Source organism: Idiotropiscis lumnitzeri, chromosome 10, assembly GCF_059441095.1.
Source record: "Idiotropiscis lumnitzeri isolate Australia: NSW breed Sydney's pygmy pipehorse chromosome 10, RoL_Ilum_1.0, whole genome shotgun sequence".
Lineage (NCBI taxonomy): Eukaryota > Metazoa > Chordata > Actinopteri > Syngnathiformes > Syngnathidae > Idiotropiscis > Idiotropiscis lumnitzeri.
Genome location: NC_142400.1, coordinates 9,898,191 through 9,925,257, shown reverse-complemented (window position 1 = coordinate 9,925,257; position 27,067 = coordinate 9,898,191). Strand labels below are relative to the sequence as shown.

Sequence of the window (27,067 nt, the reverse complement as noted above, 5' to 3'; positions counted from 1 at the left end):
TTCAACCTATAGGGGAGTAAAAAAAAAAAAAGTTGTGGTAAACGTGTGCCTTTAAAGGAAAAGAAAAAAACCCACCCACCCACACAGCTCTGTGAAATTCTATGTTGTGGTTACTCACTGTGTTTCTGTCAGTGTCTGACAATATTACAGAATGTTTGCAACGTCTCTCAACTCAAAGTGGCTAATAATGAATACGAGGAATCTTTTAATACAAACTTTTTTTTAATCATCTGTACAAGTTTCACAAGGCTGGACAGCAAATAAAAGTAATCTGCCATTTTTTTATGCATTGGTCTGCCAGCTATTTGTAAATGACACAACAATAATAATAATAATAATAATAACAACGACGGAAAAACATCTACAATATAAACAGAGATGCATACTGTTCAGGAAATGTTCCAAACCACATGAGTACCTTCATGGTAGCGCCTTTTTTTTTTTTTTGATGAGACCCTCCAATTAATTTCAATCCAATGTTGTGTTATGTCTCGTAGCAATTGTGCTCTTTGTCGGGACTTCACAGCTGCAAAGAAAAACAGAAAAGGAATGTTTTTAGAAAAAAAAAAAATCTCTATGCATGCATCTTATTATTTAACCAAAGTTTGCATGCAAGTTGCTGCGACTTTCTAAAAAAAAAAAAAAAAAAAAATCATTTTGTTTTTTGAGGTGCACATATCACATTCACATTCAATTTTATGAAGCCAAAGAAAATCATTTATAGTTTTTAAAAGAAAACACTGCAATGGATATTAAATAACCACACACCCTTGTTGAAATTAATTTTTTTGTGATGTTAAATAGCTGACGGCAAGACAAATTATTTCAAAACTTCTTCCAAAATTAATGTGACCTAAAACCTCTACGTTGGTTTAAAGTGCTTCTGGCATTTTCATTTTGCTATTCAGCAGAAGGTTTTGCGGTAACACTGACAGCTATTTCAAACAGTTCAGAATTCCTATCACCTTGACTAAAGCCCCAGTACCATCTGACGATCTTTTAGTGACGAGCACTGTTGTATTTGTGCCAAAACATATCTTGCGGAATTATAGCCTGGTTGCATCGGTCCACAAAATGTATATGTGGCAAAATGTGCTCCCGGTCAGTGTTTGAAAAAAAACCTTCGGGCTTCCTCTGAAGCCATTTAAATGCAGACTCCCATTTGACTTCGCCGGGAGTTTAGATTTAATAAAGGCTATAGGTCGCATTAATGGTGAAAAAATTTCTTGTAAGAACCTGGCATTTGAACAGGGGTGTGTAGACTTACGATATCCACTGTACCTTCAAAAGGGGAAATCAATGAGTGCGTTCAAGAGCATGCATGTGTTCACGCACAGAATCGTTCCAAAATGAAGACACTCACTGCATGGACAAACGGCAGGCAAGTAAAACACCGAGTAAGGAGAAAAGCTTTCAAACCACACGACCATGCATGATTTCCACACGCACTGTATTAGTAACAAGGCCATGTGTCGTCGTCACGGTTGTCGAACAGGCTGTTCACACCACCACAATGGTGACGCTGAATACTTACTGAGCTAAGATTTAAGTCACACCACTGTAGACAGGCCTACCGCTATATGAGAAGTCTGGCAAAAACAAGACGGCAAAAGGTGGAGTCTTTAAACTGAGCTGGGACCTAGGGATTGTCCTTAAGGCCTCGCAAGGAAGATTGTTCTACGCTGGTGGAACTTAAATTTCATTTTAAAAAATTTTATAATGCAAGGGACCAAATTTGGCAACTCAAACATCAGTCAAAATGGATGAATAAATGTTACGATCGTCTTCTTAGTACATTACGTTTCTCAATACCGTTAATTATAATAATTGAAATTTAATAATCTAATATAATAGGACTGCAGTTATTTTATAGGGTTAAAATGTTTAATTTTTAATTTTTTTGGGACTTTTTTGGCCTTGTTTATTACAATAAGACATTGACCAAAATGACAAGGACAAAGGTAATATGTAGCACAGAAGCGACTACAGTGTAGCAACAGTAATAATTTTTCTACCCAGTACAAGCAGCACATGGAATGTAGTTTCATTCACTTTAACAATTGGGTACATTAAGATCTTTTTTTTCTTTTCTTTTTTTTTTTAAACGTAAAAGAGTAATTTACCAACAGCTGCTGGATAGTTAAAGCATAAAGCACAGCATAAAATATATAAAGGTGAACCTCAGTTAATTTGAATTTTGTATAGAAGTTAACAAGCAAAATGGGCAAATTCCATCCTACTAAATATGTGAAACATTTGTATTGTAATATTCTCGCAGTGAGATTCCAAATTTGGGTTTCTGTTATTCCATAACTATAATCATCAAAATTATGTAAAAATAAATATTTAAATATTTAATATTTAAAAAAAATTCGACTCAGTTATGTGTGTTGAATCTCGCTATGAGTTTCTCATTTTCATCTGAACTACAGAAATAATGAAGTTTTCCACAGTAAATGGAAACAAAATACTATGGACAGTATAAATGAGGATTGTTGATGAAAAAGATGAACACGGCGAAGATCAAAAGTTTAAGTGCTTATCAACATGTGTTACTAGTACCACTAGTTGGTTAGCTCCCTCTAGTGGCGAGAGTAAGAATCACTGAATAAAATGTTTAAATAGTGCATAATGTTACAGTCTTGTGTACAATAATATTAAAGACACCTTTTAGGGATAAGTGAAGTCTACTTACTACACTATGTTGTTTTAATAGAGTGGCACTTACAGACCTAAATATTATTTCTGGTGGTGCCTTAATAAAAAAAAAAAAAAAGGTCTTGAGAAAGACCGTTTCAAAATGAGGTCAAAAACTCACTGCTGTGATGAACTTGTTGCCCTGCGATTGGAGGTCTTCACTTTTGGAGAAGAGGGAGGAGGCCTGCATGGACGAAGGAGGCACGGAGGAGCACAGGAAGGGGGAGGATTCCTCATTGTTGTTGTTGTTGTTGTTGTACGAGTCCAGGAGACCGTCGGGCGGTCCGGGTAAGGTGAGGGTGCTCAGGCCGGTCACGCTGTCATTGGAAGTGCACTGGGACAACATCTCGGAACTCTGCGTGACTGGCGCACAACACACAACAGCATTTATTCCTAATGACAAATAGTGTGGGTCATCATTTGTGCTGTTGAGGCAAGTTAAGGCAGTTTGTGCTGGTTTTGTCAACACAGGTTGTGTAACATCGTAATACTTCTAATGGGTTCCCAGAAAGTGTTCATTCTGTCATGATTTGTATTTGTTATTTTTGGTTTAGTATTTGGTTTCATGTTTTGGCCTTGTATATGTGTCTTGTCTCGTCTTGTCTATTGTGTCCACCTGTGCTCGTTTACCCAAGCCCTAGTGTCAACCAATCCGGTCCTTCCAACCCTCCATGTCTTGTCCAGGTGCTCCTCGTTGTCTCGTCAATTTGTGTGTATTTAGTTCCCTGGTTGCTTTCAGTTCTTGTTGGTTCATTGGCATTTTCACTGTCGCTTGTCCCTGTCGCTTGTCCCTGTCGCTTGTCCCGGTTGCCTTTCCCTGTTGCCAGTTCCTGTCGCCTCTCCCTGTAGTTGGTTTCCTGTCGTTAAGTTTTTCCAAGTTCCTTGTTTGCCTTAGTTTTCTGTTTAATAAATGCCCTTTAAGTTACCCCTGCCTGGCTTCCCTGCGTTTGGGTCCTCACCTTCCTCAACCCTGACAGAATGAACCAACCAGTACTGGACCCAGCAGGAAGCTCACGGCGACGAGTTCGCCGTCGCCGCTCAAGCTGGTACCCCCCTCAGCCTGCCGACCAACCCCTTCGTGTGAGTTCTATATGTTCCGCCAAGCCAGTTCCCCACTCTTCTTCGTCTCGTGTTAACATCTTTGATTACGACACCATTTTGTCCCCCCATGTTTTTGTTAATTCAGATTTAGATGATGACCCCTATTTTCATTTGTCTGATTCCGAGTTTTACCCAGATTTTGATTTTTCTCAAGAGTTTTCTTCTCCCAGTCAGTTTTTGTCACGGTTTTCTTTTGAGTCCACCCCTGAATCCCACCCATCAGACCTTTACTTGGGCACCCGGTTGGCCATCTATCCCGGACCTCCGCGGGGTGGTCAACGACGGCGCCCAAGTAAAGGGTCTGCCACCTTTCGTCATAACACCCGCTATTTACACCCTGAGCCACATTCTTCACAGCCACTTCGTTCACCTCGTCCACAGTCTGTTTCTGCACCTCCTTCCGCTCGTCCCTCGTTTTGTAGCGCACGTTCACCAGCCCCTGTAGTCCCGGTCCCTCGTGTCCTTCGTGTCTCCCGTTCCCCTGAATCCCTATGGCGGCAGGCTGATAGGGATCCGGCCCCCGACCCAGCTCCTCACGAGCTGCAGCCTCCAGTGCCGGCCCCTCGCCAGCTGCAGCGTCCCGTCCCGGCTCCTCGCCAGCTGCAGCGTCCCGTCCCGGCTCCTCGCCAGCTGCAGCGTCCCGCCCCGGCTCCTCGCCAGCTGCAGCGTCCCGTCCCGGCTCCTCGCCAGCTGCAGCGTCCCGTCCCGGCTCCTCGCCAGCTGCAGCGTCCCGTCCCGGCTCCGCGCCAGCTGCAGCGTCCCGTCCCGGCTCCTCGCCAGCTGCAGCGTCCCGTCCCGGCTCCTTGCCAGCTGCAGCGTCCCCTCCCGGCTCCTCGCCAGCTGCAGCGTCCCCTCCCGGGTCCTTGCCAGCTGCAGCCTCCCGTCCCGGCTCCTTGCCAGCTGAAGCCTCCCGTCCCGGCTCCTCGCCAGCTGGGGCCTCCCGTCCCGGCTCCTCGCCAGCTGGAGCCTCCCGTCCCGGCTCCTCGCCAGCTGGAGCCTCCCGTCCCGGCTCCTCGCCAGCTGCAGCGTCCCGTCCCGGCTCCTCGCCAGCTGCAGCAAACCACGCAGCCTCCAGAGTCCCACTCGGGCTCACCGCCAGCTGCTGAACCCTGTTCCGGCTCCTCCCCAGCTGCTGGGCCCCGTCCCGGCTCCCCGCCAGCTGCTGAGCCCCGTTCCGGCTCCCCGCCAGCGGATGAGCCCCGTTCCGGCTCCCCGCCAGCGGATGAGCCCCGTTCCGGCTCCCCGCCAGCGGATGAGTCCCGTTCCGGCTCCCCGCCAGCTGATAAGCCCCGTCCCGGTTCCCCCCGAGCTGCTGGGGCCCGTTCTGGCCTCCCGAGAGCTGCTGACCCCCGTTCCGGCGCCTCGCCAGCGCTTCAAGTCCCTGTTCCGGCGGAGCACGTCCTGCGTCCGCCACAAGTCCCTGTTCCGGCGGAGCACGTCCTGCGTCCGCCACCAGTCCCGGCGGAGCACGCCACGCGTCCGCCACAAGTCCCTGTTCCAGCGGAGCACGTTCTGCGTCCGCCACAAGTCCCTATTCCGGCGGAGCACGTTCTGCGTCCGCCACCAGTCCCTGTTCCGGCGGAGCACGCCCTGCGTCCGCCACAAGTCCCTGGTCCGGCGGAGCACGCCCTGCGTCCGCCACCAGTCCCTGTTCCGGCGGAGCACGTCCTGCGTCCGCCACCAGTCCCTGTTCCGGCGGAGCACGTCCTGCGTCCGCCACCAGTCCCTGTTCCGGCGGAGCATGCCCTGCGTCCGCCACAAGTCCCTCTTCCGGCGGAGCACGTCCTGCGTCTGCCACAAGTCCCTGTTCCGGCGGAGCACGTCCTGCGTCCGCCACCAGTCCCGGTTCCGGCGGAGCACGCCACGCGTCCGCCACAAGTCCCTGTTCCGGCTGAGCACGTTCTGCGTCCGCCACAAGTCCCTGTTCCGGCGGAGCACGTTCTGCGTCCGCCACCAGTCCCTGTCCCCGCTGCGCCCGGCCCGCCGCCGCTCCAAGTCCCGGCCTCTGGTGCGCCCGGCCCGCCGCCGCTCCAAATCCCTGCCTCGGCGGTGCCAGACGGCCCGCCGCCACCCCACTTCCCTGTCCCGGCGGCGCCCGAGGACACGCCGTCGCTTCCCGTCGCTGCCTCGGCGGTGCTCGACGATCCGCCGTCGCCCCAAGCTCCTTTTTCGGCGGGACTCGACGATCCGCCGGCGCTCCAGTTTCCTGCCTGGGCGGTGGATGACGACCCGCCGTCGCTTCTTGTCTCTGCCACAGCGGCGCCCGACGAAGCGCCGCCGCTCCACGTTCCAGTCTCGGCGGCGTTCAACGACCGGCCGCCGCTCCACGATCCAGTCTCGGCGGCGTTCGACGACCGGTCGCCGCTCCACGTTCCTGTCTCGGCGGGGTTCGACGACCAGCCGCCGCTCTACGTTCCTGTCTCGGCGGGGTTCGACGACCAGCCGCCGTTCCACGTTCCTGTCTCGGCGGGGTTCGACGACCAGCCGCCGCTCCACGTTCCATTCTCGGCGGCGTTCGACGACCGGCCGCCGCTCCACGTTCCTGTCTCGGCGGGGCTCGACGACCAGCCGCCGCTCCAAGTGCCTGCCTCGGCTGCGCCCGCCCCGTCGCTGCTCCAAGCTCCGGTCTCGGCTGCATCCGGCGTCCAGCCGCCGCGTCTCGTCTCAGCCTCGTCAGCGGACTCCATGCGGTGTTCGGGTCATCCTGGACGTCCGCCTGAATGGCCGCCCTTGGACTTATGCGTCTGTCCTCCCGGACGCCCGCCTGAATGGCCACGGCTAGACTCCCTGGTCTGGTTTCCCGGACGGCCGCCTGAAGGGCCACGGCTGGACTCGCTGGTCTGGCCTCCCGGACGCCCGCCTGACCAGCCTTGATCGCGGACTGTGGTCCCGCCTCCTGGCCCCCTTCCGCCCACCCTGATTTTGGACAATTTTCTTTTGTTTGTGTTTGGGACGTCTGGGATCCGTCCCTTAAGGGGGGGGTACTGTCATGATTTGTATTTGTTATTTTTGGTTTAGTATTTGGTTTCATGTTTTGGCCTTGTATATGTGTCTTGTCTCGTCTTGTCTATTGTGTCCACCTGTGCTCGTTTACCCAAGCCCTAGTGTCAACCAATCCGGTCCTTCCAACCCTCCATGTCTTGTCCAGGTGCTCCTCGTTGTCTCGTCAATTTGTGTGTATTTAGTTCCCTGGTTGCTTTCAGTTCTTGTTGGTTCATTGGCATTTTCACTGTCGCTTGTCCCTGTCGCTTGTCCCTGTCGCTTGTCCCGGTTGCCTTTCCCTGTTGCCAGTTCCTGTCGCCTCTCCCTGTAGTTGGTTTCCTGTCGTTAAGTTTTTCCAAGTTCCTTGTTTGCCTTAGTTTTCTGTTTAATAAATGCCCTTTAAGTTACCCCTGCCTGGCTTCCCTGCGTTTGGGTCCTCACCTTCCTCAACCCTGACACATTCTATTAAACTGGAGTTTCTTTGTTGTATTTAGTACGGTAAAAATACTGAATGGGTGTATTGGGTAACAACTAAAGGATGTTGCCTTTAAAATCTCAACTCACGCATGGAGGGCTGGCTGCCAGAGTCGTGCTCCAGCTCATCTTCCTCGATGCAGTCGTAAGGCCACTGGGTGAAGGAGGGAATGGTGGCCAGCGGGTAAGGATGAGGGTGCGGGTGCGAGGGCGAAGAGTACACGTGGAGGTTGAGCGATCCCAGCAGGGAGGAGGACGACTGGCTGCTGGAGGACGATGTGCTGCTGCTGTTGGAGATGGTGGAGTGCGGTCTCTTGATGGAAGCCGAGTATTCGTACGAAGGCACCGCTATGGAGGCTCTTGTCCTACATTCTGTTGGCAACATGAAGACCAAAAAAAAAAAAGTGTGAAATTCTGTGACAGACCAGAACGACACTGATCGACAGTGTTGTGTATGTATTCAATGTGTGATTTATTTATTTTTTTTTTTTTTAAGAAACTGTGTTATTCTCTGTGGAGATTCATGAATTATTTTCAGGCTTATTATACAAAGCTAGTATTTTTTCATATTTTGCTTAATATTTTTTATATAGAACACTATCATTCAAGACTGTGTTATTTTTTTTTGTGTTACTGTTGCAAAGAAGTGAAAAATTATGCATGACGCTGCCCATGTGAATGAATGAGAATATATGTTTGATTTTAATTTAAGATTTTTTTTTATTGAAGATTTTGGGAGCTATTTTGACATTCAAGAAAAAAGAAGGTTAGGATGGTTAAAAGTTGTGTTTTTCTTGTATTAGAAAGAAAACATTTGATAAAATAAAATACAATAAAATACAGTCAATAAAATGCAAAAACACAGAATCTTGAAGGGCTGAACAATTAAGGGAATTCAAACTGACATTGCAATGCACTGGAACTCAATTTTGAAATCGCACGACCTGCAATTTGCCAAAAAAAAAAGGCTCATCTTTTCTGGTAGGACGTTAGGTCGGCTTTTATATCTGATATAACTTGTTTTGAAACAGATTAATTTCTTGCTTGACTTTGCTAAGAAAAAATACATGGGAAGAGGACCTTGAAAAAAAAAAACTTAAATCCCAATCACAATATAGAGGTGGAAAAAAAATTACAATTAGATTATTTTTCAAAATTGTTCAGCCCTAGCCTAATGGGCACATTTTTTTAAAAAAGGAAAGGGGGCGGGAATAAAGAGGGAGAAAAATAATTAAGTCTCACCAGACCCCTTCATGATATAGTCGATGGCTCGGTCATTGATGGCTGCATCACTGGGCTTAATGTCCATGAAAGGCTTGCTTCCAATGCCCATTGAAACCATTTCTTGCATGCGCAACTCTGCAAATCAAAATACACACAGAGCCCTTCAACAAAATCTTATACAATCGCAATCGATGGATACGTCTCGACAAAGAAACACACCTCTGTTTCGTAACGCCTGCCTCCACAAGATCTTCCCGATAATGGAAGTCCAAACCGCCTTGATCTCCACAGAGCTCGCTTGGAGGATGAACGTGTCCTGGGACTTTCTTCGCCGGAACCAAATCTCAAAGCGCAGACCGCTATCGCCAACATTTTCAGTCATTCCTATCTCTGCTGTCTATTAAAAAAAGAAGAGAAAAAAATAGTCAGTGTTAAGCAAGCTAAAAATAACCAAAAGCCCAGCTGCAAAAAAAAAAAAAATCTTACTTTGTAGGATTGTTTGTAGATGTAAATGTCATATCCTCCTTCAATCTTCTTGGTCTTGCTGAAGAGGATGAGGTCTTCAAACAAGAAGACGTGGCGGAGGTACTTCCTGCGTCCACACCAGACGATGAACTCATCTTGGCAGCGAAGTTGACCCTGTTCCTTTAGGTTCACCTAGACAGGAAACACCTCGGGTCACATGCGTCACACACAACAATGGAAGTTCTGGCGGGATGCTCATGTCACGCTACTGAATACAAAAGTAGATGACAACAAGCTCAAAAATACACCACTTTTGTCCATTCAGTGAACACTTTGTGCTTACATCACAGCCCCGAATGGCATCCATGGCCAGCAGGTCGTTGCCATGGCGAAGCTGAAACTTGACCATCTCCTCGGCGGTGCGAAGGTCGCTCAGCTCTTGCGCTTGTGACTGGCCGCACTCTTTGATGAGGTCCTTCAGCAGCAGGGCATATTTACTCATCCTCTGGATGGGCTTCAGCAGGTAGGATGCCAGATCCATCTTGTCCCCGAGATCGAGCTGTTTATTCTGGGATGTGAGAGGACGAGTTGGTATGCAACCTCAGAATTAAAGCATGTTTTGAGTTTCTATATTTTGCCTTTTTCCAATTGAGCTATGTAAGGTTACAATACACCTGTCACAAGAAATTAGGCACATGTTATTAAAGCAGAAAAAAAAAAGTTTAATCTAGAACGTGCAGGTGCTCCGCAATAAATTACAATTTCATGTAAAATTTTATTTCAGGTATTTCTATTTAAAAAGTGAAGTTTATGTTATATTTACTATACAGAGTGAAATATTTCATCAGTTCCTTTTTAACAATTTTAATGATTTTTTTTTAATTAGGTAGGACAGGTATTTTCCTGTGTTTCATGAATCTGTATCACCTATACTAAAAATATTGCGCATTATTGAGACATACCATCAGGTCTCGGACATACATTATGCATTCCTTTCTCACTTCTTTTTATGTTGTACCATTGTGGATCAGTGCTGACCTCTTCACCCAGTGAAGAATGTTTCCAGAGTTTCCAGACTCACCTTAAAGAATTCGTTCCCATGGCTGCTGAGCAGGGAGTCGGACCGCGGCTTATTCTTGCTGTACAGGGCGTACATTCCAAACTGATCCTCCTGCGCACACACGCGCGCACACGCACACACACGCACACAATTAACAAGTTAGAACAGTTCAGAAAGTAAACTGGCATGTCAGCATGCTCTCTAAAACACGCTGTAAGTGATTAAAACCATATGAGCTGTAAGCTATTAACAGCAAGGTTGAACAGTATGCAGTCCACACATTCAAACCGATAGCATACACGTGGACAAAATTCTTTGCGCCCCTCTGTTAGTGAAAAAAAAACAAAAAAAAAAACACAGCGATCACACGAATAAGTTTGATCAACAAAAGTCAGAAGGGATACAAAAATAAAGAAAATGAATCAATTATAAGTCAAACATTACTTACAGCCTACACAAAAATCAAAGCCAGTTTTGAAATCAGAAGCCATTAAGTAAACATTTGTTCAATAATTTTTAATTTTTTTTTTTTTTAAAAGGGGAGGATTAGGAACGAATAAATGGCACAAAAAATCTCATATCTCAATGTTGTTGAAAGTGACGAAAATGTGCACATGATTTGCCATTCGCGGGCCACTTAAAATGAAGTTGCGGGCCAGATCTGGCCCCCGGGCCTTGAGTTTGACACCTGTGCTGCACTTCTCTTAGTATGAAGTCTGTCCTTGTGTTACTTTATATGTTTGCCCCCAAACGTCACTGGAGATAACAAAACGATGACCCTGGAAACGTTAAATTTAAGTGTGGAACTAGACGTCTAAAGTTCACGACTGTTGATGGAACCTGAGAGCTTCTAGTAATTTGTCAATGCGCATCCTCGGGGCACGGCGACTTTGTCAGCACACACTCACATGTCGGAGAAAGCAGCTGCTGATGGACAGCGGGGAGTGGGCGCACGACTCCAGGTCCTTGAGGAAGTACTGGCTGTGGAAGTCCCAAAGCTTCTCCACGTTCCCGAAAATGATGCTGCGTTTCCCACGCAGGTCCTGGGGCAGATCTAGACGCTCCATCTCAGGGAAATAATGCTCGATGACGTAGCTGAGAGAGCGAACGTACTCCCTCTCTGTGGAGATCATCTCATCCATGATGTGTTGCACTTTACTGGGAAGAGAAACACATCGTGTTGGATGCATTATTGAACACTGAAAGAGCAGTTCAACAAAATTACAATGACTGACGCCTCAGACTTGCAGACTCAGCAACGTAAAATTCCAACCCACCTTGTACCACCTTTTTGGAGAGTGTGTTGCAAGCACCATAAAAGATTTGAATTATGGTGCGGCTTGAGTTAAAAGTGTGGATAAAGGAGTTTATTTTCAATACTAACAGATTCTGATACCGAGGGCCGATACTGATTATAAGTAGTTGTAGTAGTTAAAAAAAAAAATACAAACGCCCACTCTTAATTTTGCTGAAATGTCTAAGCAAATTTTTAAGAACAACGTTCCAGATTTGAATTTTTATTTTTTTTTAATCTTAGACAATATTCATATTTGCAAAAGGTTCATAGAGCTTCCAGGGTCATCAGTGTGTCCTGAAAGTTAAATGAAAATTTAAACAACGAAATAGCTTCCGAAAGATTTATACAGTGAATAAAGTTTTCCAAAAAAAAAACGAAACAATAAACTTTCATGTATCTTTGTATTCATTTCAAAAAGGTGCGGAGAATTCAGCAGCGTCTCTTATAAAGCTAACTAAAAATTCAAGTTAAGAGTTTTATATTTATCTCTCATTGGTTGCCACATTTATTTTTTTAAAAAGGCAGATGCCGATATTCATCCAAATGGTGAATATCGGTGCTGATAATCAGCCAAACTCATAATTAGTTTATCAAGGGCTCCATACTTTATTTTGCAAGTTGACTTACAGTATGTGCCTCTAAAATTTCACGTTATGGGCCACTGTGCTAAAAAAAAAAAAAGCCTCTGTACACAGCCAGCCTCAAGAAAACATCAGAATGAAGGTTAGTTTCCTTTCTGCAATGAATCTTGATTAACAATGAAAAGCGTTCTGACCTGCTGTGTTTCTTGCCATCTCCTTCACTGTGTCTGTTATGGGTCCTGGAAGGCGTAGACATGCTGCGACTGCGTCCTAACGCTGGGCTCAGGACAACAGCTCTCTGCAGCTTCTTCTCAGCAGACACATTATTGGCCACCTCCAGACCTTTGATGTACACCCCCGTGTAGCCATGCACATGACTGGAGTCCGAATGGATGCCGTCCCTTGGCGTCAGCTCGTAGCTCATGGTCTTCTTCATGATCTTCTTCATTGGTGACTTGCGGATTCGGGAAGTTGCGGAGAAGATGGGCTCTGAGTGGCATGACATAGCGGAGTCGATAGTGCAGTCGCTGTCCGTGTCTTCAAACATGGATAGGCTCATCTTGCTGTCAGGCGGGAAAGTGAAGCGTGAGGAGGAGGCGATGGAAGCAGAGGGGCTGTTGGAGAAAGGCTCATCGGAATGCGGCTTGGTGTCCTCGGCAGCCAGCGGCGTAGCTGTCCTGCTGGAGCAAGAAGAACCTTCATCCAGAAGTCCACATCCAATATTCTCAATTTGGATCTCAGGAGGCTTTAAAACATCCGTAAGTTCAGAGGAAATGGAGTCGGAAGATGCCCTAGTGGCTCGAGTCAGAGCGTCTTCAAGCTGCTGCTTGGTCTGCTGACATCGGTGCCAGACTGCGTTCCAATGCTGCACTTGCTGAGGACATTCCAGGGAGAGCACCATATCATTCAATGAGCTGAAGTTGTCCAGGGAGAACTTAGAGGCCTCCGTGCAGTAATCCTGCAGGACCGGGATCACGGCAGGTGAAAGCGTGTCACCTGAAGCGTTAACGTGACTGACGTAGGCCTGGCAGTGCTCCCTCCATTGGTTTACCTGTGGATGTTTAAAAGCAAAGCTCACTATTTTGGATTTTTTTTTTGCTGTCCAATAACCAGAATATAATGCCAGACTATCATAAAACAACGGGTACCTCAATTCTGCTAGGTCATACAGAACTACTCAAAAATTATTGCTTAACACACTATATTGAGTAGGCAAACTATATTACCACAGAGGCATCTAATGTGTTTATAAAGAAAGTCTGAATAAGCACAAGTTTACATTGTCGCAGCAAAAATAAAAGAACTGCATTTTTTTTTACACTTACAGAGTCATAAAACTCATAAAGGTTTCCCAGTATGTCCAAGTGTGCTTTCCTCTTCTCCACGCTGCTCAGGATGGAGACAATATGTTGCTTGAATTCTGAGGAAACTGAGCCAGGAAGAGCCTGTGGAGAGTCTTTCACCATCTGCAGGGCATGCCTCTGCTGGTGCTGTCAACCAACAAAAAGACAAATGATTACGCTTCCAGATAATGCACACGACTTGGACAGTATTTGGGATACGCAGGACCCTTTTCTCACGTCCATCTAAAGTCTAGCGCAACGAGCAGCCTCACTGCACATGGGTGGAGTTTTCTTTCTTTTGTATTTTCGCAGACGTGCGCAGTAAGAAACGGCCGTTTGCGCCGTTGTGGCCGTGAGCACAGCTGACATGCTAAAGAAGGCTCGCACGCTCACAAAAAAAAAAAAAAAAAATCAAGATGTGCCAACTTTTATGCTGTCTATAAAAACAGAAGCCATAATTGTAAAAAAATAAGAATTCATTCATTAAGACGTTTTTTCAAGATATTTACCACTGACTCTTTTAGAAATTGGTCCAAGCTCTCCTTCATGTCTTTTATGTTGCTGACAGACAAAGTGAGTGATTCTAAAGGCGTGAGCTGTTTATCTCCCTCCACATTGAACCACAGTTTGACCTGGAAAGAATAAACAAAATTGAGCGGTTATAACTATATTATGACATAGAGGAATAGAGCTACCAAAGGGGAAATCGTGAAGGCTCACCTGTTGTGTCTGTTCCTCAAACCTGCGCAACTCCAACAGACTTTCCAAGTCCTTCTGAGACTTGTTGGACAGAATGACAAGCTCATGGACCTCTTCGTCCACTTGGTTGTACAGTGCACTCAACATATCGACAGCGTCCCTGAAGACGGGCAAAAAGATGAATGACGAGGTCATTTTTGTATTAACAGGAAGTGAGAGGCCTCAACGGCAGCGGTACCTGTAGCTCTCGTTGTCGCAGGCCTCTTCCTTCCTGATGCGTGCGAGGATGGTGCCTCCTTCCAGACGTAGCTTATTTAGATGGGTGTCCTCGAGCACACACTTCATCAGATGCTTCTGCTGCTCCATCGACTGAAACACCTCCTGAACAAAAAAGAGTTTTGAGCGGATTTCCTTTTTTTGGGGAGGGGTAAGAATAGGATTATCTAGTGCAGGTTCTACCTCAGATGTCTTCAGGTTTCCACTGTCACTTAACGTGGCGATAGACTCTCGGAGGGAAGCGATGGCTTCGCTGCAGCTACTGGCAAATGGTTCTATTTTCTGTAAGCGTTAAAAAAAAAATAAAAAATTAGCAGGCCACATCCGTAATCATGAAACATGGCATGATGATCCTTTTGGGGTAAAGAAACTTATCATTGTGATTCAAATGACAAATACAAAAGATAAATCCATCCAAATTGTTACGATTTGCCTTTAGAGGTGGCGGAAATAGTTATAATGTGATTCGAATGGTAAAAAGAGAAAATAAATCTCATTCATCCAGATCATCTTATTTCTCCGGGCATTGAATTGATCTCAACCGGACTGCTCTGGTTGTCTCAGAAGATCATCCGAGCAGGCTTGATCAGTTGATGCTAAAAGGCTGAGTTGGTGTGGAAAAAAAGCTCAACTATTGACGCTCCCCTTGTCTTGAAATGTTGATGAATTACCGTGCTAGCTGACAAACTCTTACAAACATGGCTTAACCAATAGAGTATGCCACAATGTTGGCTTCCATCCATCATCCGTCCCATTTACCTGTCTGAAGTGCATCCAGTGGCTGTGATCGTAATGGAAGGTGCCCTCCAGGTCGCGAGTGAGCTGATTCTGCTCAACGTGCTTCAGCAGGGCCTTCAGTGATGACAATGTCTCGGTCTGCGGCAAGAAATACACAAATAGATTGGTCGGAGTGCACGTCTTGTCTTGATGATAAGCTCGGAGGGAGCAAGGAAGGGAGTTACAGGAGAAAAAAAAAAACATTTAGAGAGCATTGAGAATAGGGAGATTCGTGGCAAGGACAATCGAGTGGGAACAGCCACCACGTGACTTATTCATGTAACAAAAACTATATTTACTCACCTGTACGTTGACAATGTCTCGTTCAGGTTTGGCTGCTGCCTCCTTGTCTACCAGGAAAAGGAGTGAGTAAAGTGCATTTGGTACCAAAGTCTGGAAAACAACGTATATTTTCATGATTATTACTACTACTCATGATGTTTTTTGTTTTTTTTTAAACAATGTCTGTTTGGGTTTCCAGACTGAGCATCTCTGCATCAATAAGCCAGACGCAAAACATAATCACATGACTTTTCCAAGTCTTCTGAAAGCAACTCACTCACAGTGTATGGTTCAAAACAGACATGTAAGCACAGGTTAGCCCTGAGGCCAGCCTCTTCTCAGAATGTGTTGTCATTACAACTTTAAGGTGCGTCCCTTCTGAAACGGTGAACATAAGGAAAATGTATAGGGCCCGCCATAGAATGGAAAAAGGAGTCATATGATTGGCATTGCTTAAACACGTCAGGTTCGGTAGACATTTTGAAACCAGGTCAGTGCACATTCACTGTCTGTGCTCACCTGAAATTCAGACAGCGATGACAAGAGAGCTGGAACAGGCTGCTGCCTTCTGCTGTCTATCACAACTGTCAGACCTTCATCACGTTTCCTAGAGCCACAACAAAAATAATCCACTCACTTTGAATCCATAATTACATTGCTAAACTATCAGCGCTGTCTGTGAATTTGGCACAATATTCACATGGCACATATCGATAAGAAATGACATACATTACAGGCGAAAGGTGCCAAGAACAGAAGTTGGATGTTTGGATACGTACAAAAAGTGCATTTTATGTTTGCCCTTACAAATATTGTACACATGTTAGCAACCGTTGCAAGTCGTTAGATGAAAAAAGAAAGTGAGAGTAACCGACTTTCTGCCAAATAGTGAGCCCCGAAGCTCCCTTGGCTAGCTGTACACTAATTCAGTGACTCTCAATTGGTGGGTCAACAGTCAAAAAATGATATGTATTTGTATTCAAATTTTACACACATAGAAAATATAATATTGGGTAAGCTCACTTGTCCTCTCGTTACAAACTAATCTGGAAACAAATACGGTGTGGCTCACTATTTGGCAAGTAGACGTCATAGCTAGCAATATACTTTTCGCTGTATGTCGGATTTATTTGAAACTGTGTTTGAAAAGTAATATACTGTACATGTATTTTCAGAGGATTTTTTTTTAAAAACAAATTCAAAAGAGCTTTATTGTTCTTAACATCTATTAAATGTGTCGTGACTTTGAAAAAAATAGAAAGATGAAAGGTGAAAACAGTTAAGATTTTTTTTTTTTTTTTTTTAAGCAAGCATTTTTTTACTTTGAGAGGTAGATAATGGGCACTTGCAAAACTGAATTAACTGACGTTAGACTATTTGGTGAAATGAAAACAAATGGTGACTGTTCTCAACTTACCGCAATGTGGAGTGGAAGTACACTAGTAAATTGCTGAGGTCATGCACCGTGCAACAGTCGCCTGCCCACACCTGCGCTCTGGTGCACACCTGCAATACCGCCCTCCCACTGCGATCTCTGCTTCCTGGAAGACAAAACACCCGCAGTTAGAGAAAACACGACTGAGAAATGACAACGACTATTTTTTCACAAATGGTATTGTACAGTAGTCGCATAAAGACAAAAGGTGATGAATGTGAACTGATGCCAAGATGATCCCGACCTGGCAAAATCACAGCGCCTGATGCGAGCAGTTCCTGATTGACCTCTGACATCATTTTGGGGAGGGACAAATTACTCTCATTGGAGGAGCTTGATGATGACCCCAACCCGATGGCTGACCCATTGGCAGTTTTTGGGCTGTGGGACTCCTCCTCTCCAAGTCCGGACTTCCTGTCATCACCGGTGTCCTCCTGCTGCCCTGTAATAATAATGCACCACCATTAAACAAGATCGAAGCTTCCTTTCACCTCAGTGTGTTATAATCAACATAGTAAATTTCACTGCGTCATACTGCAGACCAGGTGTGTCATTAGCATGACTCAAGAATAATTTTGCTGTTATTACAAACGTCAGCACTTAGGTCCTCAGGGCCCATTTCTAAGTACGACTGACATTCTCTATTGGTTACGCAATTTCCACACTTGATCCCGTGTGTGGGTTTGTGAAAGAGCAGCCGAACGGGATTATTCTTTGTATATATCAATTAGCACTGATCTCAAATTCCACTTCAGTACAATACAGAAAAGTTATCGCTATTATGTTTTGTGTGACTCGTAACCCAAAACTAAAAGAGAAACCCGCATTTTCTCGTCATGTAGTGGAAAAGTGAAACTAGAAACGGTGGTGAAGTCGCTTAAACAAACACTGATTGCCTCATGTGAACCCATCTTTTACTGTTCTAAACTCCTGTTTTCATGTCAGTTTTGTAATAGGAAGACTAGTGTTGTAATGTTGTAATGTTAATGGTGGGCTGTCAATTTGGTGTAAGAAAGTCATTTTAAACCTCACACCTGCTCAGACCACCTTTAACAACGGCGCAGTGTAGACGGCTGGTCTCACGTGTCAGCGTATTTCATTCATAAATATGTGAACAGCGGGATGAATTATCTCAATGGGTTGCTCAGCTATGGAGTGGACGCAAATACGATCACTGGTGAAGAGCGGTCTCCACGCGCCCACTTCATGGCAAAAATATATTTCCGATTAACGTCGGATGTGTTTACTCCCACATCGACACAGACCTCCCTCTTGCAGATCCACTGGCCTGATGAAAGGATTGTGATGCTCATCCACCATTTGAAGAAGAGAGACAACGCCAACTCAACAGTCAAGTAGGACGAAGGAGACAGTTGTTGCCGGTTTGAAAACAAACTGAATAGCAAAAGTCCATGATTGCGTGTCTGACGCTGTCGTGTTATATAGTTGGAGGCCTCTTTTATAGTCCCACTCAGTTGTGTGGGAGTAAACCCAGCCAGCACAACCTCTATTGTCTTCAAATAGTCAGTGCATTTCCTGTGCCACTGTGTGAGCCGGCCTATGTTTGCCGCATGTTTCCTAAATTGCTTTGTTTTCACAGGAAGCGAGTAAAGCCTCTGGAGTATTGTGAAAATCTGCTTTTTGTGTCCCCTGCTGGACACAACACACTGCAGAGGCTAAATCTGCATCTGTCAATGGGAATGGCATCTTGTGCTCAGTCATAAAGGAAATGTCTGTTCGTTTTAAATTTCTGTTAAATTTTCTTGATTCTTATGGTTGGTCTTTATTCCCCTTGATGGCTGATTTGTGCGCAAAGGATTCATTTGTAAATGAGGCAACCCGTATGTGATCTGAGCATCCCCATGCTTGAAAGCACCGTAGGGCCATCTCGTTGTAGGACACTGGGGTCCTTCTGCTTGGTTGACGGAATCTTTTGTTGTCTTTGAAACGGTGTTGTGGGAAACCTGCTTTGCAGCAGCTGAAATGCAATCCCCCTCTGAGGTCATCTTAAGAATGCAGACATTTGATTACTTCGTCTAATGTACTGTGATTTCCGTGTGTGCCGATGGACTATGTAAAAATATTCTTATGATATTGAAATTGTTTTAATCAACATAATTAAAAAAGATTTCTCAAAGTGGGTCACCGGATACAGTTAGCCGACATGCATAAAAATCCATGATAAATGCATTCTGCATAACCAAAAAAACAAAAACAAAAAAACAAAAAACATTGTAGACGTCACCTTCACGTTATCTGTTACCTCAGTTACCCAGCATGAAACAACACAAAACAAAACAGACACACAAATGCAAAAGACAGCACACAGATGTGACTTCACTTTCCAGGGTTGGGCCAAAACTGCACCCAACAAGATTGCACCCCCCCCCTGCTGCCCCGCCCCCACCCAAAGGTGCCAAAGAACACAACAAGTCGCCTCTGAAAAGCAATCTGTCAGCAGTGACGGCATTAATGTTGCACACTTGTGAGCTGTTGTAGCGAGTCTTGCTGCAGGCTATCATTACAAAACCTGCACACGTTGGTCCGTTTGGTTTTCAAGACTCAAACGTCGTTTTCACGCCCTCGGGTTGTGTTATTTGTGAAATGATGAGCCATGAATCAGCGCTGTGATTCTTATACTGAATATATTTAGTTTTAATCCGGCCGGCCAAACTTGAAAAAAATTAAATGAATAAAACTTGTTAATGTTTTATTTTCTAAACACTGTGGCGTGCCAAAGACATATTTTGTTGTAATGCTCGTGAACAGTGGGACGTACCTGCTACTTCTTTGCTGCTCCTCTTTTCACACCCAGGAAGAGTGGCCTCCACTTCCAACTTCCCAAAGCGAAGAACATAGCCATTCATCAGCTTTTTGGGGGAGATGCTAGCTGAGCCTCCAGAAGAAGACCTCTCCCGATGAGCTTTACCCTGGCCAGCCTTGTTAGTCCTCTCCAAAGATTTCGAACGCCGTTCCGCCCGTCTCTCCGCACTCCGCAGCCCCTTCTGTATGTAATGCAGAGGTGTGCCGGGCCTGGAATCGTCACCACTGAGCCAGCCTCGACTCCCCAACCTGCGGGATAAGTGTTCTCGAGACGAAGTGCGAGTGTCCGGGCTGCTGCCTGGCGTCACGGAGCCTTCTCTTAGGCCACCGTGCTCCGAACTTTCTTCCAGGATGGACTCAGTGCTGGAACCAAGGCTCATGGGGTTTTGCAAGGCTTCCATGTAGGATTTCCTGAAAAGTCTTCTGCTTTCAAAAGCCACCGAGTCTCTCGGGTGACGTCTACGCGGGCCCGGATTGCTGAGGTCTGTACTAAAAGAGAGCATCTTAGATGTCGGTCCTCTTTCTCTCCCGCCAGTGTCCTCCCCTCCGTGCTCTGTCCCACGCTCTTCAGTGGGGCTGATCTTAATGATGGGAGTTGTTATGTCTACTCTACTCGTGCTATGGCTTTCGCCGCTGGTATCCGTGTGGTTTCTGTTTGGTGAGGGGTGCTCTGAAAAAGTGGAGTCGGCACCCTGAGAGTGGAGGGACTCCCTGGAGCTGCGATGGCTGTCCAGGGTACCCGTGGAGCCGCTTGTACTGCAGGCACTGAGCTGGCCGCGGAAGCTGACCCTGCTGCAGTGCGCATGCATGATGGCTTCCGCCGTGCTGCCGACAAACAGAGGGCTGACCACGTTCTTCCACGGGGTCCTGTACACGGATTTACCGGTTGTAAGCAGGCAGTTCTGGAGCGGGTGCAGGTTGCGATCCAGTGTTACATTCTGCAGGAACTCAGCGGTGAAGACGCTGCCATACATGCTCTCTGCGATGGGGATCTCCACGACAGCCTGCCCGCTGGCCGACAAGCATTTTATCACAAGCTTGGCAGCCTTGCGGCCTAACGGTACAATCTGCAGGTAGAAGTCTCCTTGTTTTAGTCGCACTTTGTGCAAGGGCGACAGCTGCAAGACCACTTTGTCGTGAATGCAGAGAGGCCAGCCTTCATTATAGAGCAGCAGTCCTCGGCACCTTAACTGGGAGAGGAGAGAGATCCAGTCAGCGCTCACCTTTTGAGTGTGAAGACAGCTCGTGGTACGACTTGCATCGCTGTCAGAAAACTCGTCACAATCGTTTCAACATTATTTAACTTTAACTACGCACATGATGACTCACGCACAATGATCTTTTTTTTTTTAAGAGCGATACCTGTCTGATCAGGCCTGGTTTCCAAAGAACCAAAACACAAATTGTTGTTGTGTTGAGCATGCGAAAAAAAAAATTAACCACTCACACAAGTTTCTTGTTGGATGATCTGAAGAATCCTCTTGGCAGGTAGCAAGAAGTCGATGAAGCAGCGGAGGCCGTCTCCACGATACTGTCTTTCCACCACACTGAAAAGCTGCCACAGGACGGTGGAGGCGGTGGCGCTGAAAGGCCGGTACAGGGCAGACAAGGTGCTTTGGATACAGCTGTCCAAAGACTCAGCGTCCTGTGAGGAACACAGAAATTTTACAATTTTACCATGTCGAATTATTCGGCGGATTACACTCATATGCTGTCACATTATATATGTAGATGATTTCGTGACACGGCTATTGTCATCCCGCCTACACACGTTGCAGTAAAACCAAAAGACAGATAAGCGCCCACCATCGGAGGCCATAATGTGACAAGCTGAACTGGACTCTTGTCGATTTGACTATTTAAACAAGCAAAGATTATTCATAAAATGTGAAATATTCAGCAATGAAACTGGATTTAGAAGAAATGTTTCCATTTATGCACCAGCTGAATTGAGAGTTTGACATGAATGACCGCTACAGATGAACACGCTTATTCACAGACTGAACATGATCCCATGTATTCAGGAAGTTGTATCATGATAGGAAACACGAGCCGGTGATGGTCTTTCCATCAGACAGACGGGAAACACCTGGACCAAGTGACGTCACTGTCAGAGGACACAAACAGCACAACTGGAAAGTCCGCCCAGTGCAACGTGACCTTCGAATAGCAGCCGTGTCACTTTTTTTTTTACATGATCTGACAGGTTAATAAATAAACACTTAGAAAAGAACTTCAGTCTAACATGGAACATGAAGAGATCGATCTGGAGTGGCAGTCATGTTCACACGACAGCTCAGGCATGGCTGCCGTTTCAGGAGGGAGTCAAGGCCAAACATCCTTCTGCTATCTGTCCTTCCACAGTGGACGAGACATCTGCCTCTCGTGATAACCGTGAAGATAGACACACAAGCCAGGGAAAGTCCCGCCATTTGGCAGCGGCGTACAATGTTGATGAACATTTTGCCGCTTTCACTTGGTCACATTTGCATGACAATGTGAACTCAATCAAAGCATCCCATGTGCTCCAGTGGTTGAAGTCAGACCGAGCCGTGTTTCACCCTTTTTGTAGGACTGTTGATGTAAGCAGCTCAATGCCGTTTATTGGAGGAGATTGAGTACAGTTCACTGCGTTGGTACACATGCCACGACTCGGCTACAAGGCCCTCATTGTGATCACCGCCTCTCTAAGTGGTGTGTGCAGTACAGTGTTGGTCTGCAGAAACAAAGCGCCCACCTCCATTAGTAGTCAGACAGCACTTAGAGGGACAGAAGAGTCTCGAGGCCTTCATCGCCCGAAAGAAGAAGAACAACGTGGTGTTTTATGAGGAGAATTCACAACAATGGGAGGAAAGACTGGACAGTAGGTTTCCTTTTTTTTTTTTTTAGGTTCCCAAGGAAGGAAAAAAAGTGCAAGTAGGGACTTGAGATTTTCACGTTAGCGCATGTGGAACACTCCAAGTCCATTCTTAAAGAGTGACTGAAGCCATCGCCAATAAAGGTTTCAATACTGTCACCCAGCTTAACGATATTAGAAACACCTGCACAATCTACAACAGGGGTGGGCAAACCTTTGGATTGACGGGCCACAATGGGTTCTAAAATTTGACAGAGGGGCCGGACCAGGAGCAGATGGATGGAGTGTTTTGGTCACTTCACCTCTTTGGAGAAAAAAATACATTTAATTTTAAATGAAAGAGAACAAAAGCATGACAACAATAATAAAACATTAACAAGGTTTATTCGTTTAATTTTTTTCCAAGTACGGCGGGCCGGATTAAAACATTTAACAGGCCACATGTGGCCCCCGGGCCGTAGTTTGCCCACCCCTCATCTATAAATCAGTTTTGATTGACACTGTCAGTGACAATAAAAATATACCATTTGGAAATTTATTATGGTTTTAGTTGTGTGCAGCGGTGTGCACCATGGGAGTCATCAATTTAAATTCACTACCGGCCTAGTAAATAAAATGGACCTTCAACGCCTTTTGCCGTCAATGGCAGTAAATGAGTTAAGGGTACAGGCTTAACAGAAAAAATTAAAAACAACACTACCTTACTTTATTTCTCTTGAACAAGTCTCGCACTAGACCTCAGACCGTGCAGGTGTACCTAATGTTGCGGCAGGTGAGCACATGTGCATGTCTGTGCCGAATGAGGGAGTTCAGCTGAGCACAGAGGAATGCGGAGGTTGTCCTGCTTTAGACCCCCCCAGGACATACAGACGGCGAGGGAAGTCCCACCCTTTCATGATTCCAGGTCTCATTGCTAACTGGCTGTCTGTGTGATGGAGGAGATTTGTGGTAATTAGTGGCCTCTGCATCCAGGTGCAAAACAGCTGCTCCCGAGGTGCAGAGAAAGAAGTCCAAAGATTTAGTATGGTCAAGCAACCCAGCTTTTGGTTTGGAAAACAAATCTGCCTTCATACAATAGTTTTTTTTTTTAGTTGGGAAGAAATTTGAAGAAAGAGATTTTACACAAAGGCTGCATCCCAGAGAAAGGTGGAGCGAGAGTGATCGAGAGGTGCTCACCGACTCATTTAGTGGGTCACGGGCACAAAAGGCTGCCTACCAGGCGTCCAGTGGAGCATGAAGCCACCAGGGGAGTGTAACAGGAGAGCCTCATAGGCAGCAGGATGATGCCAAATGGCCGCAGTTTGCTTCAACCTGCCGGGCCATTATAGATCTGTTGTCGTGACGACACGATCCTGATCCGAAGTGGAAAATAAAATTGTGGTGTGTTTGTCCTGCCTTTCTGTTTATTCAAAATTTGAATATGTCCTATCCAGGCTAAGTAGTCAAAACCCGGCGTTCTGATTAATATTGCATTTGTGGAATATGAGTTAAGCAGTAAAATCAACCAGTTTTTAGCCATCTCTGGGAGCGGCATTTTTTTTCACTTGCTGTCGACTGAAAATGACATCACAGTTGCTCAGGACTCAGCTAATGACCAATCATGGCTCATGCGCCTGCTTCAGAAAACAGCCTGAGATGTACAAAAACGGGTGGATTTTACTGCTTAACTCAAGTTCCACAAAAGCAATATTCATCATAATTCCATGTTTAGAAAAGTGGGTGCGCATGGAAGAATTTATCGCAAAGAAAATTTTGGGGTGGACTTCCCCTTTAAAGTAAGAGTTTTTCAAATGAATGATCCAGTTCCAGGTGTTCCTTTACTATAAATAAAGGGCATCCAAGTTTTAAAAAGCTCATAACTGGCGATTTACTTTTTTAAGTCTGACACCTTCGCACAACTGTGCAGTGGTTCCTTGTAAGCACTTTTTAAAACAGTCTCAATAGTTAAGAGAAAGACTTGATTTATGTTGTTGGCCCACTGATGTCTTTGACAGGATGTCAACAACACTTGCTACAGGATATTGTCCTCGAGCAGCCCATGCTGACCTCTTTAACTCGATGCATTGGAATTCCACTACATTCCTCAACAAACACTTGTGCGTGTTTCTTTGCACACGAGTGATTCAATTGATCCGGGAAGTGACTGCAGAGTGAAAGGAGATCAAGAAAAAAAAAAAGAATCGGTTGATTCCTGTGCAGGGTGGATGTAGAACAAGTTGGGAGTGGATCAAGGAAGGTTTCTTATCAGTGAGGATACAAAGTGGAGCATTTCACTGACCCCAGAAGTGATACAAAGCACGCACTTTAAATGTTGTTGTTGTTTTCGCCCGCAAATCAGATCGATTATCAGGAGCAGACATCAACTTCGCCTTCAAATTCAGGTTAGCCAAAGTTTCTCCAGTTCTTATTGTCATCTAACAGACTTTGAAGGACAATCTGAGTGAACACTGTGATTCTTTGGAGCAAATAAGCTGCTAACACACTCACAATAAACAAGTATTGCGACACATTCCGTGCAGCCTATGAAAAGTCTGAAGAACAGTTTTGGTTTTTTTTTAATCTCAAAATATATATATTTTTTTTAAACTTTCTATAAACACAACCAAATGTAGAGGAACACAACTTTTCATTGGACAGCCATAATATGCAACATCAGCGACCACATTGTTCCGCTCATTGTTTTATGCAAATACAAATAGACAGCTGCTATGCTTTGGGGCTAAAGAATCACACACAATAACGCAACCACCAAAGGTTTGAGACTCATTTCATGTCAGAACAAGTCAGCAAGTGTCGAAGCACACGTCAAGTCCATACCTTAATACTCAGGTAGTTGTCACAACTCCTCGACTTGGCTCTGGAGTGCATTTTGCCCAGTGACAGCATTTAGGCACCGGATGAAAACCCCAGCCAGCTCTTTCACGCCCAAAATGAATGGTATCAAATCCAAGCTGTACAATCCAATGTATGATCAGCCCTGTGCCGCCCTCTCACCGGGTCCATTTCCAGCTCTCGTGCTTTGTGGCAGCTGGAGCTGAATAAACTCCTGCTGGGGCGTGAGAGAGGCAATGCATTGGAGTCCCCGTCACTCACCCACATGCCCTCCTCCTATCCAGACTGCAACCTCTCAGCCCCTCCCAGCTCGGTCGCTCCGTGCTGAAAGCCTCAGCTGGATAAATGCATACTTCTGCAACTCATCATTTGAAACACACACACACACACACACACACACACACACACACACACACACACACACCCCACCTGGTCTACACACCAGCCCGGAGCGCCAAACTCTCCACCCAGCAGGGGTCGGACTCGGACTAACTCTTCTCTGGCCCAGTGACCCCTTGCACCTCTACCTCCACAAGCAGCTCCCCACACCCCTCCTGGCCACAATGGGCCCTCTTTTGTCCCCATAATACAAATGGACTAGGGTTTCAGCTTATTCTGCTGCTTTTCAAAGGGGCAAAAAGAAAGGAAGACATCAGCACAGGATTGGTGGTTCAGGTCACTCACGACAATGGCATTCCCCTTTATTTTTGTCAGGGGAAAACCCAATACTTTACAATCCCGTGACACAGGAGGGTTCATACTGCTGTTGAGGGAGATAAATATGACATCTTTGAAGATAAATGAGCCGCAAAGTGGGGTCAAAGGTGCAACGATTTGTTCACGCATTTCGTTATGCGTGACGGCCAAAATACTCGGATCAGTTTTGCATAAGTTGTCTGCGGTCAAATGAATTCAGCGAGCCAGTCAATATTCGATATCAACTCTACAAATGCATCTGCATCAATTTGCTTGAAGCAATGCGGGACTCTGAGAATTGCGGTACACAAAATGGCCATAATTCTCTCGCTCCTAAAATGAAATCTAAAAATTTGCAACTTGATTATTTGTCGTGTAAAGATCACAAAAATGTCCAAATACTTGTGGACTTTACTGTACACATACTCAGCAAATAATGCAGAAAAAAAAAAAATCACATGAAGCCACGTTGCTTAGACAAAGCAGGTAGTGAGGATAGGTAATCAAATTAATTTATATTTAGAGCGAGGCGCAGCTTCCTGTAGGGCCTTGTTAAAGCAAAACACAATAACTTCGACGACGACGCACTGCCTCCTACTGCGCTAACGTAGCACACATTGCATCACACAAACATACGTTTTAACTTCCATAGTAGTAACTATTGTTATGGTGCATTTCGTCTTGTGTAAACGGTTGCTGTATAATCTACTGTATAAACAGAAGCAAACATACCTCACGTACGCATCCTACAAATACACACTCCACCTCTCACACAGTCAACCTGTAATTTGTGCCGGCCGGGCCATTTGCAAGCGGCTACGCTGTCAGCAAGGGCGGGCTTTTCTACTTTCATCCACACTCATTTTCTCTTTAGCCTTCTTTTTTAATCCTCACTTATCTAATTATGTTGGAATTGCTGCACATGAGCAGCAAAAGGAAAAAAAAAAAGGGGGAGAGAGGGGTTCAAGTGGAAGTCAGCATGCATTCTCGGTTGGGGCCTGAGCGAGAGATGCAATCATGTCACGTCAAGGATGCCCTCTATGGTTGCGTTTAGTCCCCATGTATAATTTTGTGCGAGCAAGCGAAAATGCAGGCGTGTCTGCACGGCCACATGGTGAGAAGTTATGTTTGGGACATTCTGAGGAAGCTAGTCTGGAAAAAGAAAA

The 27,067-nt window shown here is 45.6% G+C and overlaps 1 protein-coding gene across 1 annotated transcript; it reads right to left on the bottom strand.

The window, feature by feature from the left end:
- Nucleotides 1-223: 223 nt before the first annotated feature.
- On the bottom strand, nt 224-25,404 carry plekhg4b (pleckstrin homology domain containing, family G (with RhoGef domain) member 4B). The gene is made up of 24 exons (XM_088307511.1): nt 25,191-25,404; nt 20,964-21,161; nt 19,473-20,706; nt 16,938-17,135; nt 16,676-16,799; nt 15,778-15,865; nt 15,280-15,369; nt 14,959-15,075; nt 14,383-14,481; nt 14,162-14,304; nt 13,945-14,083; nt 13,734-13,856; nt 13,207-13,371; nt 12,076-12,932; nt 10,912-11,161; nt 10,025-10,114; nt 9,287-9,511; nt 8,965-9,135; nt 8,698-8,875; nt 8,497-8,613; nt 7,345-7,626; nt 2,819-3,060; nt 1,535-1,589; nt 224-526 (listed from the first exon to the last, which is right to left on the bottom strand). The coding sequence occupies exons 1-23, from the start codon at nt 25,257-25,259 to the stop codon at nt 1,551-1,553; spliced, it is 5,238 nt and encodes a 1,745-aa protein (XP_088163637.1). The 5' UTR covers nt 25,260-25,404; the 3' UTR covers nt 224-526; nt 1,535-1,550.
- Between the last annotated feature and the right edge of the window lie 1,663 nt (nt 25,405-27,067).

What these genes read in the sequence shown, in the direction of transcription:
- plekhg4b (XM_088307511.1), bottom strand. Translation starts at nt 25,259, where the DNA reads ATGCTGTCACTGGGCAAAATGCACTCCAGAGCCAAGTCGAGGAGTTGT. An exon ending in ACTGGATGCACTTCAGACAG is followed by an intron (nt 14,482 to 14,958) that starts GTAAATGGGACG and finishes TAACGCTTACAG; the next exon opens with AAAATAGAACCATTTGCCAG. An exon ending in AATTTCTAAAAGAGTCAGTG is followed by an intron (nt 13,372 to 13,733) that starts GTAAATATCTTG and finishes GTTGGTTGACAG; the next exon opens with CACCAGCAGAGGCATGCCCT.